Source organism: Silurus aristotelis (assembly GCF_946808225.1).
Source record: "Silurus aristotelis genome assembly, chromosome: 15".
Classification (NCBI taxonomy): Eukaryota; Metazoa; Chordata; class Actinopteri; order Siluriformes; family Siluridae; genus Silurus; species Silurus aristotelis.
In genome coordinates, this window is record NC_139588.1 from 10,643,474 (window position 1) to 10,662,467 (window position 18,994).

Below are 18,994 nucleotides of genomic sequence, written 5' to 3' on the forward strand. Positions count from 1 at the left end.
GACGTCAAATTCTGACCCTACCATCCAAATGTCGCAGCAGAATCATTTTTCAAATCTTCTATTGTCCAATTTTGGTGAGCCTGTGCGAATTGTAGCCTCAGTTTCCTGTTCTTAGCTGTCAGGAGTGGCACCCGGTGTGGGCATTTGCTGCTGTAGCCCATCCACCTCAAGGTTCGACGTGTTGTGCATTCAGAGATGCTCTTCTGCATACCTCGGTTGAAACGAGTGGTTATTTGAGTTACTGTTGCCTTTCTATCAGCTCGAACCAGTCTGGCCATTCTCCTTTGAACTCTGGCATCAACAAGGTATTTGTGCTCACAGAACTGCCTCTCACTGTATATTTTCTCTTTTTCGGACCCCTAGAGATGGTTGTGCGTGAAAATCCCAGTAGATCAGCAGATTCTGAAATACTCAGACCAGCCCGTCTGGCACCAACAACCATGCCACGTTCAAAGTCACTTAAATCACCTTTCTTTCCCATTCTGATGCTCGGTTTGAACTGCAGCAGATCGTCTTGACCATGTCTACATGCCTAAATGCATTGAGTTGCTGCCATGTGATTGGCCGATTAGAAATTTGTGTTAACAAGCAGTTGGACAGGTGTACCTAATAAAGTGCTGTGTTCATATGCCACATATTTATCTGCACTATTTGCATGATTGCTACTTTTTGCACTTCTGGTAGATGCCAAACTGCATTTTGTTGCTGTGTACCTGCACTGTGCAATGACAAAGTTCTTTCTATGTTTCTATCACCTTATACTGCATATTATACTGCATAAATGAGCATGGATAAATAATCACTATATACACACACAACCTAAGGCCTTTTTTTTTTAATATAACACATTTCATGTATAAGTGAAAGATGACTTCTTGGCCAAAGATAGAAAAGATTTTCTTCTTGCCCTCTATTCCTATTTTGGAACAGAGATACGGCTGAATCCATTAATAGGAAGGAGGATGCATAAACATTTCATTAGAGTCAAGCTCTTTCCTGTTTTGCAATAACAGGACGTAGCATTCCACCCGTCTCTCTTTCTCTCCTTCGGTCTTGTTTGCTTGTATAACAGCATGAATAAATTATACATCAGTGGTCATTGCTTTTCAGTAATAAACAATCTAAAGTAAACAGTATGGGTTGTGGATAAGTAAAAATAGGTTTGTCAAATTCCTAATGAATATTTGTCTATTTCATTCATTTATATTTTCAGTGGGGCAGGACAATTAATTATAATAAAAAAATAAAAAATAAAACCAATTTTAACTATAAAAGAAGTACTAACTAAACTAAAGTACTGGCCTAATTTGCCTTTTCCAATTATATGTACATATACTATATAGCATTATATACAATGCATCATTACTCACTGACAAAAGCAGTTCTCTGACCGATAACAAATAACAAGCTTTGCTTTTCAAGTCTAGCTCTTTGAAATCAAGCCGAATGGGATCAAAGCCTTTACTGACCGCATCAGACATGGAAAACCCTGCACTCCAGGAAGTGCGGCGTTCCCACAGGAGATCATTCTTCTAAGCCAAGAGCAAGAGAAAAGAACACCATCTAGAGGGGCAAGTGTATTTCAGAAATTCTATTCATTTCATTTTCTGAGACATATTAATAATACAGGCAGAAGACCAAAAAGCAGCGAATGAGTTTGACAGGACACCAGTTCTCTCTGTGACTAACAGGAGTGTGGCTGGTGTGAAGAGCAGGATGGGGGGAGGGGCAATCTATAATGACTCCAATACATTCGTTACCCTCCAATCTAGAAATCAATCAAAGCCTGTTCTTTGTAAGGAGGCTAATGAAGGATGTTAATAGATAAAGGATGCAGAGCTGCTCCCTAAACAAAGGTCTTTTCTTTATTGTACTAAGTGATGTAAACATAATATGCTTCATTTATGTTTCATATGTTATGCTCTATATAACAAAGCAAATAAATATGATAAAAATGACTTATACAAAATGAATAAAAATCATTCAATACATCCTAATACAAATCCTCAGTCTGAAAATGCAAATATGGGAATTCAGTGAAATACGTGCAACATCAACACTTAAAAAAAAAAAAAAAAAAAAAAACCTTCCAGGGAGATTTAAGTCCTGGGTCTATCAGCATAGTATCCTGCCCTGGATCCTGCGGCCTTTGCTAGTGTACAAAGTGCCAATAACAACGATTGAGGCCCTGGAAAGAAGGATAAGCGGTTACCTGCAAAGGTACCTGCAAAGGCTTGGTTTACCACTAAGCCTGAGCAGTACTGCTTTATATAGCACCAGTAATATTCTGCACCTTCTAATGAGTAGTCTTACTGAAGAGTCCATGGTGTCAAGAACATGGAAAGCATGGCAGTACAGAGAGTCTAGGGATCCCTAGGTGGCAGCAGCTGGCATACAGGTGCGCTCAAGCAGGAAATGGAGTGCAGACAAGTGGCTTAGTCACGGTTGAGGCACGAGGCACTGGTGGGGCCAATAGCAACAGCAGGTGCAGGCTTTCGCTACTTCCCGGTTGTGAGAATTGACAATGCGCAAGGTAAAGAACGGCAACATCTTGTTCAGCAAGAAGTGCGGGCAGGCGAGGAGGACGGTTAGAAAGAGCTAGCCGGATAGTGGGATTGGGACAACAAAGAGCTTGGACTAGATGGGTTAATGTTCGGCAGCGTAAAAGATTACCTGGGCTGATATTTGGAAAGAAGATTTCTATCGTATCAGGTTCTTAGTCCAAATTGTCTATGATGTCTTACCAAGTCCTGCAAACCTTCACCTCTGGGGAAAAAGTGAGACACGTTCATGTCCCCTTTGTTTGGGAAGGGGATCGCTAGAACATACCCTCAGCAGCTGCTCAAAAGCCCTTGGAGATAGACGCTATCGTTGGCGCCACGACAAAGTGCTTAAGGCAATTGCTGAGAGCTTAGCCATAGCCATTAATGTCAACAAAGGCCATTTTAAGCCAAAGACCATCCAGTTTTTAAAAGCCGGAGAGAAGGCCCACCCACAATCCAGAGTAAAGTCTGGTCTTCTTACTTATGCAACGGACTGGCAATTGCAGGTGGATCTCGATAAATGGCTGAAGATCCCTACCAGAATAACATCTACACAACTTCGTGATCATATCTCAGATTCCACCAAGCAATTGATTTTATTGCCGCTCACTGTGCCCTGGGAAGAGCGCATGGAAGAGGCCAACAAGAGGAAGTGGGCTAAGTACCAAGAGTTAGTTGAAGAGTATAGAAGGGAGGGCTGAAAAACTCGTTGTGAGCCTTCGGAGGTGGGGTGTAGAGGTTTTGCAGGGCGTTCACTTTGCAAAGTACTTACTCTACTAGGAATCACTGGGGAGGCAAAGAGGTAGGCGATTAGAACTGCAACTGAAGCTGCAGAGAAGAAGAGGGCAGAACCGTGGGCAATTGCTACTGGGACACAGGCCAGAGTCTGATCAACCCCGGCTGGGTCGCCTAGACGAGGGTGTCTGATGTTGAAAGACCCGAAACACCCAATGACCCCAGGATACATCACTGATGATGTGTCCCAGTGCATCTGCATGATGTATTTTGTATTATAATATTAATGAGATATGGACATTTAATTGATCTTATTTCATTGGTAACAACACGATGCTGGGCATATGCAGATTCATTATGCCCTGTGCAGCACATCATCAATAAGTAAGATCGCTTTAGAGTCACGTCACATTTGGTAAACACATTAGTCCTTGATTCCTCCTGACCTTGTTTGCCTTTCTTGCATCTCAGACAGTAGAGCTGAGAAATATGGAAGTGATGCAAGGACAGGAAAACAAGGCGGTGTGATTAACCAGATTTGAAACATGCTGCATCTCTGGTAGTGCTGATAAGAAAGCATCAGCAGAGCAGCAGTCAGAGACCTGCTCTCTACTTGATACTCCTCAACACCCTCTTCTCCACACACACACACACACACACACACACACACACACACACACACACACACACACACACACACACACACACACACACACACACACACACACACACACACACACACACACACACCATTCTTCCTTAATATCTAGACCTAACATTCCTACTAATAATCCTACTGTGGAAAACACAAGCACACCCTATTGTGTATCATTTTACACTAAAAAAAACAAACAAACAAACAAACAAAAAAAAGATACACTAAACAAATCTTACAGCAGTTTTTGCAAATAATAATAGGAATAAAATACAATGGCAAAAAATGGTAAAACCAATAAAAATGTATAATTATATTTGGATAGCAACAATAAGTATCAAACTTTCAAAGACTTATTGTATTAGCAACATTATATGGTTGCTTATAGAGGATTATGGGGTGTCTGGGTTGTTTTCTAAAGGTTCTTATCATGAGACTTGGAAGAAATCAATGATGAAAGGTCAGATGTTTTTCTTTAATAGCTATATTTAGACTCAGAAGTCTATCCTTTGATAGTGTTCAATAATCTCTTAGCAAGATTTTTTTTGTCTGGTCTCTAAACCACAATGTATAATTTTTCCCAAAAAGTAGAATAAATTCAGGTAAGTAAGTTTTATTATTATTATTGTTATTATTATTATTATTATTATTATTATTATTATTATTATTTTTATAAATTCCAAAAGATGCATGCAAAGTGATAATCTATTCTTCATAATTACTTTTCAATAGTCTGGTACAATTTTATTAACAAAAAAAAGGAGTTTGACTCGAAGACAGAAAAAGGATTAATCGAGGCTAAACATGCAAGAGAATGAATTATATAAAACACTTGTTTTTTATAACTACTAACAAGTGGTAATTTGTCTAATCCTTGTATTGTTAAAAAAAAGTACTGTATTGTATATAGAACAGGGTCTAAGAAACGACATACATAACTACCTGTAAATAGATACGTTTTCAATGAGATCGCTGGTCTCCGTGTCTGTAAGGATGATTCCTTTAGGGGAGACAGTGAGGGTCACCTTCCGAAACTTTTTGGCACTGGCACGAGCCTGTAAAAGGCAAAAACAAATTGCATGTCCAATGATATTACAACAATATGTGGACAAACGTTTGTGGACAATTGACCCTAAGATTCATATGTGCTTTTTGGGCATAACCTTCATTCTTCTGGGGAGGTGTTCCACTAGATTTTGGGGTGCTATTCCTGAGTTTTTGCTCATTTAACCACAAGGATGTAAGTAAATTCAGGTACTGATGAAGGGTGAAGAGCTAAAAAGCCAAATATTTCAAAATTTGCCTCATCAGTCCAGAGCACCAGACATATCTTTCAGACAGTCTGCTTTGAAATCTTTGCCTGAGAGAGGCCTTACTGGTTTGTATAATGAGTCTTTATACCTGTGCTCAGTCTTGCCATGGTGTATGAACTGTGACATGGAACTGTCTTCCATGAGAGAGAAATAGAAGGAAAAAGAGAGAAAGAGAGGCATCTTTCAAGGACAAAAGAAAATGAGGAAATCGGGCAAACTATATCTGGAGGGCCTTTACTATGCTCGTGAGACCACTGTTAAAGTGCAAAAATGAAAGAAAAAAAAAAAGAAAAAAAAGCAAGCAGCTACACTAAAGCAGTGTGTAATCCCTCGGAGTCGGATTCTATCAGGAAAATGGTTTATCAGGAAAAGTGCATCTGTCATGCAATCTGACTGGACATAAGTCCCTCCCTAAGTGAGCTGGTTTTAATTACAGTGTAAAAACCTCAGTTTGGAAAGGAATACTTTTCCCTTGTAATCCAATTCAAAGGGTTAGTCTCAGTGGGAAGAGGGTCACAATATAGACTAATAGAGGGACACAATATAGCCATCTAGACAAACATTTAAAATACTTGATTTCTACGAGTGTGGAAAAATGAAAAGCCCTGGAAATGTTGCACAAACCCCTAAATGTAACTGGGTACTACTTTAAGAGCCAATATTCTATGAAATATTGGATGCTGCCAACAAGTGTGTGTGTGTCTGTGTGAGTGTGTGTGTGTGAGAGAGAGAGCGCGAGAGATTTAATGCCAGTCATTGTGACTTCCAAAAACACACGAACAATCTAGCTTAGTTAATGCAACTTGAGCTATTTACTTATACAAGTCACAGAACTAATGCTGTAAACTAATTAATGACAATGGTTGTCATTAATTACTTGAGAAAGAAGTAATTACATTTAAATGTTAATGAACATGGCTAGTGGTATGTTAGATGTAACGCTTTAAGAAATTACTCTTGCATATTTCAACCTGTGGTTCTGATGACCAGTTCACTACTTAATAAGAAACAAATATTATTTTAAAACAGCTTGATGACAACATAACCAGTATTTACACCAAATAATACACTGAGCATATCTAAAACTGTTAGGGTTAGGGTTTTAGTCAACAAATGTCCACCACACTTCCAACATCATATATAAGTTTCACTCATTATTGTAAACTAACCGTTGAGACAATCCTCTGGATGGCAGTGGCAGCCATTTCCTCTCCTTTAGGCTGACCGACCAACGTCATGCCCAAGTACTTCACGTTAAACACCATTCCCTCCAGCAGGGTCTCCTTAGTGTCTGTCCAGTTCTCTGGAAGCTCTTAAAAAAAACAAAAAAAAAAAACAAGGAGCAGACACTTTTTATGTGAAAAAAATAAGTAAGAACAAGCAACAAGCTGATTTGTATAATGCACAAGGGTTATTCCATGTAAGGTCATTCTAAAGTGAGAATTAAAGGGAGAAATGGGAGTTTTGTGTCATTCAACATGATTTAAATAGGCTTCAGTCCCATTTTGTGCACAAAACCAAATCCTGTAAAATCCATTCTTATGTAAGGAAGTATAGAAAAGAGATATATACTGATAAAGCAGAGTGACATGCAGATATATTCTAATATATATTCTGCCTCCGTCAGACAGCCCCTGCAAGCCGCAGTATAAAGAACAGCCTTTCAATCACTTCCCTGTTGAAAGTAAGTAAATTATCCATTGATGTCTCGTTTAAAATTTGCTGTGGTCCTAAAAAAGTGTGACAACTGGCCAAAAGATTTATAAATAAAAGTTATATTACACATGTAAGCCATTTCTATTTTTAGCTATGGTTGCCTGTACAGTACTTTGGCTGCATTACGACCCAAAATGCTCATTCATTGAAAATCTGGGCCATGAAAACACTTCGCCCCCAAAAAAAACCTGAACACTACTGTTCCCTGAAGCTATAGGGTCACATAGACTAGTCTCCTGAAATGAACTACTGACAAATCTGTAAAACGATTCATGTTGATGCTCCAGGCAATTACCCAAATTACCCCCACAAGCAACTTGCACTTCAAAACCTTTCCCTAATCTTGGTCTGTGGCAACATATTTATAAGAACCGAGTGAGGGTAAATAACAGCAACAGATTAAACTGACAGTAATTGGATTTGAACGGTCTATTAAAAGAAAGTTGCTGTGAACTGCATTAGAATTTGGAGAAAATAAAAGTTCAGAGGAGTCTGGATTTGAGAGGGAGAGCAAGAGAAAGATAGCATACTATAAAAACACTTGTCTGTATTCAACTTGCATTTGCATTGACTTAAGTTATTGTTGTTGCACAACCTGACGTTAAATAAATTGTTTAGAAATCTATGAAAATCTCAGGCGTAATGTGGATCCAGAGGCTTTCCCAAGAACACCGGGAGCAATACAGGAATGAACTATGAATAGGACACCAGTCCATTCCAAGGCGGACCATGTGGACTCCTGTTGGCAGGTTTTTGGAAGTTCACATGAGCAGTGACTTGATGCCAGGATCAAACCTGTAATCTTGCAACTGTAGAAGACAACACTATTCCCTGCAGCACTGTGCCACTAAAATAAAGCATTTATTATTTGTTTAGTAGCCTTTAACAAAACATTACTGATAAAGCTTTTATATAACTGACTTTTCCAGCCACATTTGGTTCTTCTCCAAACTCTTCCTACAAAAAGGAAAGCACACAATTGTATAGAATGTCTTTGGATGTGGTAGAAGTCAATCAATCACCCGAACCAGAAGACCCAAACCTGTTCCAGCATCGCAATGCCCCTGTGCACAAAACAAGCTCCATGAAGATGTTTTACATTGGTTAAATGAAAGATAGAGCTCTGACCTCAACCCTGTTGAACACAATGAATTGGAATACTGACTGCACCCCAGGCCTCCTCACCTTATATCACTACCTGACTTTACTAACACCCTTGTGGCTGAATGAGCACAAAATCAATAAGCACACTTTAAAATCTAGTGGAAAATCTTCCCAGAAGAGTGGAGGTTATGATGAAAGCAAATGGGGGTTAAAAGTGGAATGGGACGTTAAAAACAAACAAACAAAAATCAATCACATACAGCTTATATGGTCATATAGTGTGCCTTGATCATCATTTAGTTATGGCCATTTTTATTCTTTCCAGGCCAGATGTGTATGAAATAGGACCTTTATGCATTTAAAAAAAAAAAAGAAAAAAAAGAAAAAACCTTTAGCCTATTTTGTTCACTATTTTATTTATTTTTTTTAAACAACAACATACACATACCGAGGTCTAGGTTTCAACTATCATCATTTAATTAATTTAAACAAGAGCTTACATAAAACTTTCACAAACAAATTAGTTCTTCAAACAATGTTTATTTAGTAAGTTAGACCAAATTTAATTCAGATAAATAATCTTTTTTTTATTTTTTTTTTTATTGCCACTGTTCATTGCCACTGCCACCTTAACACTTCTTGATGGTCTTATGAGATAACTAATGATGGACCTTTTATGCTGACAGATTTGATTAAGGAATACTCTTAGATTTGCAAACGGGCATAAGACAGTTGCCCTTAGCAACCAGTATCGCACATATCTCAAAAGGCCAGAGGATGAATTTTAATTGCTCATATTTACTGTATTAGTAGCAAATCCACAATAAAATCCAGTTAATATTACCATAATTACAAAATAATTTATGTTTAGGTAGGTTTTAATATTGAAACAAATATGCTTAGTTTTTACAGTCCACAGTCTATAAACCTATAAAATCTATAATAAGGGACATGTCTATCCCCTGGTATCTAAAATCTCAAAATAATGAATCTAGGGCATTACTGAATATGGGACGTGAAAAGGATTTTGTAAGGTGGAAATGAAGGGCAGGAGGTTGATTAACAAAACTAATTTAATTTGAGGAGCTTGAGTTTCTTTCATGCACAAATGAAAACAGTAAGTCGAGTTTCTGTAGAGTGATTAGCTTTACACTCTGGGTTGAATGTTAGGGATGTGAGAACAATGGCAAAGGGGAAAGAGACAGACTGAACTGAAAATTTCATGGTTAATATGCTCCATCTCAGTCTGATCAGTTTTCTTGTGACATCTAAATGCAAGGTTCACAGAAGGGTGCAGGACCATTGCTTGTTGCTTAGCAACAAATGCAGTTAGATGCTGAATTAGAAGAGTTGACTGTTGCTTAATGTGTTTTTAGGCCTCCAAATGCAAAACATCCATGAATTTAATTAATCTATTTAAGAATGTAACAAACGATACAAATTTTTTAACTTAAATATAACAGCAGGTGAGATGCATTTAAAATGATAAAAAAAAAAAAAAAATTTTACAATGGGGATGAGTCATTATTCAATTTTGTATTATGCAACAAGTGTAAAGTTAATGCCTGGTTAAGGCATTGGACTTGTTAGTCGATTATAATAAATATTCTAATACAAACATCATCCGGCCATTAATCCTGATTAAAAAAAAGAATTAACCCAATAAGTAAATGCAATAATGGAATTCTAAAATGTTGTAAATGGAGACCCACCTTTTCATATAACCAAGCTCTCCCATCAATTCTCTTGTTTTGTGCTGAGTGCTAGAAAATGCTAAAGTATGTAAAATACTGCATGTCTGCTCTGACTACTGATCACCAGCCTTGATCCTGAAGTTTTACCTTCCATCTGAATTTAGAAGCAGGTGTATTGTATGTTTAATGTTTTTACAAAGTTCTGCATGAAAGTATGAGTCACAGCCACAGTTTCAGTAGGATTTCTTCTTCTCTGATGTCTTTGTTCCGAGTAAACAGAGATTCAGTCATCTATTTTCCCATAACTCATATCTATACAACAATCAGCAGAGTCATGTCAAATCCAGTGTGCAATATTCACTGCATGTAGACATTATACTTTAGAGGAAGACAGTTATTCAATTTTATAACAGTGCTGATTCATTTCAAACTCCAATTAACTCATATCTGAAGCAGGCCTGTGATTATGCAAGATGATGGCACAAGAACAATTGAAAAACATAAGAGATAAAAGAGCTAATAAGAGGAATTTCTTCAAAATCCTTAATTAATTCAAGGCTTTCTGCTTGACTTGGTAATCTAGTGAGTATGATGCATACCAAGCAGCTCTGTGCACATGCAATGCAGGAAATTGCAAATAAAATGAAATAAAAAGATGCAAAATTTGTTTATAAATGGCAAATGTTGAGCGTCTTTGGCTATCCCTGATGGATTGGAGATCTAAAGTTTTTTAGCACAACAAACAGACAGCTTTTACAAACCGTTTCATACATACTGCATATTATGAGCATCCTGGCTCATAACACTTAATCTGACCTTGTAAACAGAAAGTTAAATGAGTGTTAATTTACCTTCTATATACTCTAGGTAATATGGCACACATGTCTACAGTAGATGGCTTCCCTGGAAATAACAAGCCCAACTTTAATAAACTGGAACTCTAATAGCACTCCAGGATTCACCAACCAACATCAATCCCTCAACAAAGCTCCTGTGGCTGAGTAAACACACATCCCCTAGCCATTCTCCTAGCCAAAACCTAGTGGAGAACCTTTTCAGAAGAGTTGAGGATAATAACACAAAGTACTGGAAATATTCATAAACACAAATCAAATCAGTACAAGTCTAAAATTTCCTAATGTTGCCTCCAGAGCAGCCAATGTTACTGTAAAAATCCCTACAATACACACATATACATACATACACACACACTAATATATATATATATATATAGTGGGTACGGAAAGTATTCAGACCCCCTTAAATTTTTCACTCTTTGTTATATTGCAGCCATTTGCTAAAATCATTTAGGTTCATTCTTCTTCCTCATGAATGTACACATCGCACCCCATACTGACAGAAAAACACAGAATTGTTGACATTGTTGCAGATTTATTAAAAAAGAAAAACTGAAATATCACATGGTCCTAAGTATTCAGACCCTTTGCTCAGTATTTAGTAGAAGCCCGCTTTTGATCTAATACAGCCAGGAGTCTTTTTGGGAAAGATGCAACAAGTCTTTCACACCTGGATTTGGGGATCCTCTGCCATTCCTCCTTGCAGGTCCTCTCCAGTTCTGTCAGGTTGGATGGTAAACGTTGGTGGACAGCCATTTTTAGGTCTCTCCAGAGATGCTCAATTGGGTTTAAGTCAGGGCTCTGGCTGGGCCATTCAAGAACAGTCACGGAGTTGTTGTGAAGCCACTCCTTCGTTATTTTAGCTGTGTGCTTAGGGTCATTGTCTTGTTGGAAGGTAAACCTTCGGCCCAGTCTGAGGTCCAGAGCACTCTGGAGAAGGTTTTTGTCCAGGATATCCCTGTACTTGGCCGCATTCATCTTTCCCTCGATTGCAACCAGTCGTCCTGTCCCTGCAGCTGAAAAACACCCCCACAGCATGATGCTGCCACCACCATGCTTCACTGTTGGGACTGTATTGGACAGGTGATGAGCAGTGCCTGGTTTTCTCCACACATACCGCTTAGAATTAAGGCCAAAAAGTTCTATTTTGGTCTCATCAGACCAGAGAATCTTATTTCTCACCATCTTGGAGTCCTTCAGGTGTTTTTTAGCAAACTCCATGCGGGCTTTCATGTGTCTTACACTGAGGAGAGGCTTCCGTCGGGCCACTCTGCCATAAAGCCCCGACTGGTGGAGGGCTGCAGTGATGGTTGACTTTCTACAACTTTCTCCCATCTCCTGACTGCATCTCTGGAGCTCAGCCACAGTGATCTTTGGGTTCTTCTTTACCTCTCTCACCAAGGCTCTTCTCCCCTGATAGCTCAGTTTGGCAGGACGGCCAGCTCTAGGAAGGGTTCTGGTCGTCCCAAACTTTTTCCATTTAAGGATTATGGAGGCCACTGTGCTCTTAGGAACCTTAAGTGCAGCAGAAATCTTTTTGTAACCTTGGCCAGATCTGTGCCTTGCCACAATTCTGTCTCTGAGCTCTTCAGGCAGTTCCTTTGACCTCATGATTCTCATTTGCTCTGACATGCATTGTGATCTGGAAGGTCTTATATAGACAGGTGTGTGGCTTTCCTAATCAAGTCCAATCAATATAATTAAGCACAGCTAGACTCAAATGAAGGTTTAGAACCATCTCAAGGATGATCAGAAGAAATGGAAAGCACCTGAGTTAAATATTTGAGTGTCACAGCAAAGGGTCTGAATACTTAAGACCTTGTGATATTTCAGTTTTTCTTTTTTAATAAATCTGCAACAATGTCAACAATTCTGTGTTTTTCTGTCAATATAGGGAGCTGTGTGTACATTCATGAGGAAGAAGAATGAACCTAAATGATTTTAGCAAATGGCTGCAATATAACAAAGAGTGAAAAATTTAAGGGGGTCTGAATACTTTCCGTACCCACTGTATATATATATATATATATATATATATATATATATATATATATATATATATATATATATATATATATATATATATATATATATAAATACAGTACAGACCAAAAAATTTTATATATATTATATATACAGTACAGACCAAAAGTTTGGACACACCTTCTCATTCAAAGAGTTTTTCTTTATTTTCATGACTATGAAAATTGTAGAGTCACACTGAAGGCATCAAAACTATGAATTAACACGTGGAATTATATACATAACAAAAAAGTTAACTGAAAATATGTCATATTGTAGGTTCTTCAAAGTAGGTATCAAGAGAATGCCAAGAGTGTGCAAAGCAGTAATCAAAGCAAAAGGTGGCTACTTTGAAGAAACTACAATATGACATATTTTCAGTTGTTTCACACTTTTTTGTTATGTATTTAATTCCACATGTGTTAATTCATAGTTTTGATGCCTTCAGTGTGACTCTACAATTTTTCATTGTCATGAAAATAAAGAAAAACTCTTTGAATGAGAAGGTGTGTCCAAACTTTTGGTCTGTACTGTATATTTAAAATTGTTTGTCATCTTAAAAAGAAATTACCTTTTCAAAAAGCAGCTTTTGAAGTTCAAATTCAATAAATAATTGCCTAGGCCCTTTGTAATACAGATTCTTAAGAGGTCAAATGTGACAGCCCTCTTTTCAACCTTAAATTACGTTTCATGTGAACTTTAAAAAGTATTTCAAAAGACAGAAACTTTTTTTTTTATTCCAGCTTTAAAAAGTTTTCCTTGATGGTAGAAGTAAAGCTTGAGGTTCTTGCGTATAATAAAAAGTCTCCTTATAAAAGGGAACCAAGAGCATAAAAAGAATAAAAGGGAGACACAAAAGAAAGGGAAAGAGAATATAGACTTTCACCCTCCCAAAGGACAGCTAGTGCTTTAACTATAGGAGAATAAGAATCAAACGAATGTTTTCACAGTAGGGTGTATCTTCAAAGTGAGATCGGTCTAAGCCAAGCTCATCGTACCCGAGTAGAAGAGGACAAGGGCAGAAAAAGGGGTTATATTAAGTTAATGTCAATATTAAGTTATATTTCTCTTACAGTTGTTCTAAACAATAATGAAAAGAAGGGTGTAATTGTTCCTTCCTTGAAACAACATGGCTATAGCAGTGACACAGTGAAATCTGAATATTTTACTTAGAAGCCAATCATTTACTGGACTCTTTCTCTCAAATCCACAATTTTTTTTAGAATATTGGCATTTGTTAGATAATGGATTCTAGAAAATTTGATACAAGATAAGTAGTCATGCTGGGAGAGCCAGTCCCTGTCCAGGGTGCTGAAACATCACCGCACACACGTTACCTTAATATCTTTATGTATTTTTTATGTTTTGATAAACATTGTGTGGTTTACATTATGGCTTATTTAAACGCTGCACTTTACAAAGGGTAAGCTTAATGCAATTCCTCTAAGCACAATAAATGCACATTGACTATAGGAATCAATTCATATTTACACAAATTACCTGAAACAATCAGAATCTTTACTTTTTAGGATCTTGTTTCTTTCTCTATCTACGTTTCTTTTTTCCTATTTAATTTATCTTTTAATTATCTCTTTTTAATCTCACCCTTGTCTGTATGTATGTTTCTCTCTTACAGGCTTTTCTTTTCAATTTCAGTCTTTTTTTTTTTTTTTTTTTTTAATCTTTTCTCATTTTCTAAATCTGTTTCTCCCACAGATCCTCCTTCAGTGTTCCTTAATCCCCCCCCCCCCCCACACACACACACACACACATTAAGCCCTAACTGCTTATTTCTCTCCATCTCTTAATTTTTTTCTTCTCTTTCATCCTTCAGGTATTCTCTTATTCCTTTCTTTTTAGCACTGTGTATCGACTTGATGAAATACAAATCTAGTTAAATATGAACTTTGATCTTTTAAGTCAAAGTGAGAGGCACTTCTTTCTATTAAGCTGTCTTGGACTTTATTCTAATCTCAGCAGCTTCAGTGGTTTAATCTTTATAAAGCTTTGCCAAGGTTTAATGTCGGCATGTTTGGCAGATATCTGCATCCCACTGTGATTATCTCCAAAATCCTATTCTCTTCTTTTATTCACTGCCTGCAGGGGATAAATTACAGGGGGCCCCGTGATTGATTCAGACACTAGAACAAACCCATAATAGCACAGATGGGGAGAAAGAGAAACGCACAGAAAGGGAATGGGTACGGGAATAAAAAGAGAATAAGGAAGATAATGGTGATGACTACAAATATTTATCTGTTTCAGAGGAATACCTTGAAAGGAGAGAAAAATATTGTGACAAAAGTCTGTCAAAGAGTTGGCCAACTTATATTACATCTTTTTCCCTTTTTCATAAAGGCTGTGTTGTCATGTGGTAATGAACAGCAATGTTCCTGCTGTCATTCTGAACAGTGTTATGTACTGAAATTAATGAAAAAGTTAAAGCTTAAGGATGGCTGTTTTTAAATGCCGCTACTAAAAACACCTTCATATCAATCAACAAGTAAGTGTGAAACAGCTCCACACAGGTTAAGTAATAAATTATCCAAAAAGATTTATAATTAATCAGAGCACTGACAACACTACAAGTGCCTTTACAGTGCCACATAATATTAAAAAAATGTTAAACTGTAGGAGTGGTTGAGCAGGAAAACACTTAATTGGGCTGGAAAGAAAATACTTTAGAACCAAAACTGATTATAGTTGTAGAATACCAATAATTATTGAAAATCCTGTAAATGTGGCAATACAGGCTTTATAGTCATCTCAGAGACTCAAATTATTTAGCTTGTAAGGACTATATTAGGGGGTGCTAATTAAAATTAAAGTGCTGAATTAAAAATACAAAAGGTACAAGAGCAAACATGTTGGCATCAGGGAGACATGAAACCAAGAAATGAAAGCACATGGTGATCTTCTATATCCTGAATCATACGATTCTGTGTAGAACCAAAAAAAATTATACATTCATGATCTTGTGATTAAAAAAAGAGGAAATACATGTGTCTTTCACCCTATTCATTATCAAGCATTAATCCACTTCAGCAGGTTTTCAAAAAAATAAAAAATAAAAAATGCCCAGACAAATAATAGAGCATTTTTTTACAAAGCAAGGGGGTTACAAACTTTTGCACTCAGCTGTAACATCCACAAACACTAATTTATAACTTACACTAGTTATACGGTCAAGCATATTGTTTTGGGTTAACTGAGGCATAAAGACTTGGTGTGTGACTTCACACAGCGGACCATTTTTTAATACACAATCAACACATTTTAATTTAAGTATTTAATAGTCAAATAAATTAGATGATAGACAAAAAGAAATCTTCAACCTGCTTTTTTTCTAATGTGCATTTCAGCAAATAAACTAACATCTGAAGGTCAGTCACAATTCAGTGACACAATCAAAAGGGACAGAAGCTCCTGTCCATGAGCACATGCCCTTCTGCTACACACGCCAGCTCCGTGACCTCAACAGACGAGCGCTGCCAGGAGCGTCAGCAGGATATGCTTAGCTTTCAAATTCTGTCTTGGCACCGGAAACATGGCACCGGACTTCACAGCTTTAAAGTTTGCAAAAGGGCAGCGCAGGAATAAATAAGCGCTAGCTTTAATTAAGCTGTGGCTCAAAACCTGGAGCTATGTTTCGCTCTGACTCATGGCTGGGGCATGTATATTTATGATTTCTATGCAGATATTTGAAGTGTTAAATTGAGGTTTCCAGGTTATTCCCTCAGCATCCACTCTGTAAGCCAACTGCATTTGACAGGCGCCTCTGATTTGCAACTTGGAACTACGTTTCATCATCTGCTGTCGAAACTGATATTTTCTGAGTTTGATCATTTAGCCGTCAGAAGTGACAGGATTGGAGATGTGATGCATATATATAAGCACAATGTTTTTTATGGGGTTTTTTTTCCTGTTATATATCAGACTAGCTAAAGCTGCTCTGTGTGTAGAAGTAGTTTCATTGCTTAGGCATTACAGCAAAGAAGCCTAAATCAATCAATCATTCACCAATGACAGTAACAAACACCAGAGAGAGACAGAAAGAGAATAATACTTAGCTAAACTAAAGAAAAATGGTATGAATAACAGTACTTTCTTGTATTCTTTTTTTGGCTTTACACATTCAGAATGGTGTAATGTCAAGTCCCAACTAAATTTATAATACCATGTGTAACAAACACATGATGCCTTTAAAAATGCCTTTAAGAGTTAGTCCATCTTATAGATGAGCAGTTAAGATACTCTCTTTATTGCTATATATCCAGGACTTGGAGTCTGTTTGACAGTTTGCTATCACAGCCTCTCTATTATATGGACAAAAGTTTGTGGACACCTGACCATAAGATTGGTATGCACTTTTTGAACACCCCATTCTACATTACGTCCGCATTTGCCATTATAATAACCTCCACTCTTCTGGGAAGATTTTGGTGCATGGCCTGAATAAGACTTATTCAGCCACAAGGGTGAGAGTAAAGTCAGGTACTAATATAGGGTGAGGAGGCCTCTGGGTACAGTCAGTGTTCCAATTCATCCCACAGTGTTCACATGGTTCAGATTTCTATAGAAGGCTACTCAATACCTTCCACTCCAACCCATGCAAACCACTTTTTAATGGAGCTCGCTATGTCACATGAGCATTGTCATGCTGGAACAGGTTTTGTTCTTCAAGTTAAAGTAAAGGGAAAATGTAATGCTACCACAACCAAAGACGTCCTATACAATTGTGTTAAAAGTCTGAGGAAGAATCATAAAATGGCTGGAAAAGTCAGGTGTCCCAATACTTTAGGCAATAAACAGTAGTGTATAGTAAATCTAGTCAAAGATTTTTTTAAATCATCATTTAGCAAATCATTTATTTCTTTTTAGTCATATAGTTTCCAAATGTGTCCAGAAGGTAATCCACAAGGTCACCATGAACGTTTGCATTTCCTATATGAGAGTATAGAGAGTTGACACATCAATGTGACTATTTTTGGACTGCAGGCTGCATGTCACCAGCTCTTCACTGCTCGTCAGTCTGTACCACCCGCAGCCTCTTTTCCGAAACGAACTTTTTCCATCGTGTGGAAGAGAAAAAAAAGCATTTATCCGCATTTATTACATGACCAATAATGAATCAATTGCACTACTGAACATTTATTTGTATAAAATAAGTAGAACTATTCAAGGTTTCACAAGTGAATAGGATGTTTTAAACAGCCATTCCTGTACGTCTAAGTGGATTTCCTGTTGTGTGTTTTGATACGCAAGGGTGCTGAGTAGGAGTGGACCTCCGTATGTGTGTGTCTCAATGTGGAACGATGCTGAGTGAAGAGTTGTAAGCTTGTGTAACCATCTCTGCAAGCAGCAGATAAGCAGCTTGCTGGTCTTGGTGGGTAGAGGGGACTGGTATGCTCATCTCTTGCCATATTGCAATATATGTAGAATTATTTGGTATAGATCCGGTCTTCTTTTGACATTCCGAGTGCCATTCTGTGTCTCTTTTCCAAACCAATAGCACATTAAATAACCAAAAGACTTGAACAGAATCAGTTATCATCCCATGGAAAGAGCAATGACAATAAATTATGATTTTTGATTACTGTCTGAGTTAATGTAACAACTCCTCTTATTTCATTTGGACATTGTGGATTTATTGGATATGGGTACAATATTAACTTAATACTAAAAGTGGTTTTATTTAGCAGACATACCAAACATTGATTCACTGTAAAACAAGAGAAATATGCAAATCAACCAGAAGCACGTGCATGTTTAAGAATGCCTGCCCATTAAATTCCCAACAATAATAGTTTAATGATGGAAATCATGATCTGATCAGCTTTGCATGATAAAATGAGGAAAAACAAGACAAAATAATAGATTAAACATTAGATATGCATAAAAAGAAACATCATAAGTGCTTCATTTTGCAGTAGTAATGATTTGCAAAGGCTGTCACTGTCATGTCAAATGGTTATTGCGGTCAGATCTGAATATACAGGCATTAGAAATTATATTAAAGAGATCACATTTGGAAGTCCAGTTCGGATTTTAGTTTCCTAGACATTGTGATTACTTACTTTCGTGCTTCGCGGTTCTCCATGTGTGCCGCGGAACTCCAGGACTTTTTATGATGGCTCTCCCGGCTGATTTTAACGCGTCCATGCTTAGGTGTGGAGTTTATTATTCCGTGAAAAACGTGTTGGAGGAAACTGAGAGCGCAAACAGCACATCAATAACCGCGCTGCTCTGAACCACTGGAGTGAAGTGATGCGATCAGACGCGCCTCACAGCGCGTTTTAACCCTTTCACGTGCCTGCGCGTGCGCCGCTGGGTAGGACACGTGCGGAAAGGTGCG

At 37.6% G+C, this 18,994-nt stretch overlaps 1 protein-coding gene across 8 annotated transcripts in view; it reads right to left on the minus strand.

Moving 5' to 3' along the window:
• LOC310737604 (low density lipoprotein receptor adapter protein 1-B) overlaps positions 1–18,990 on the minus strand; it is a 37,720-nt gene extending 18,730 nt beyond the window's left edge. For 5 of the 8 annotated variants that reach the window (XM_083562005.1, XM_083562006.1, XM_083562007.1 and 2 more), the window contains exons 1-3: positions 18,717–18,983; positions 6,416–6,558; positions 4,876–4,988 (exon numbers count right to left, since the gene is read on the minus strand). In XM_083562005.1, coding sequence (XP_083418131.1) covers positions 4,876–4,988; positions 6,416–6,558; positions 18,717–18,801 — 341 coding nt within the window. In that variant the 5' untranslated portion in view covers positions 18,802–18,983. Of the gene's footprint in view, positions 1–4,875; positions 4,989–6,415; positions 6,559–18,716 lie in introns of all 8 variants that reach the window. The other 3 variants (XR_014536854.1, XM_083562004.1, XM_083562003.1) reach the window with 2 other exon arrangements.
• Positions 18,991–18,994: the final 4 nt, after the last annotated feature.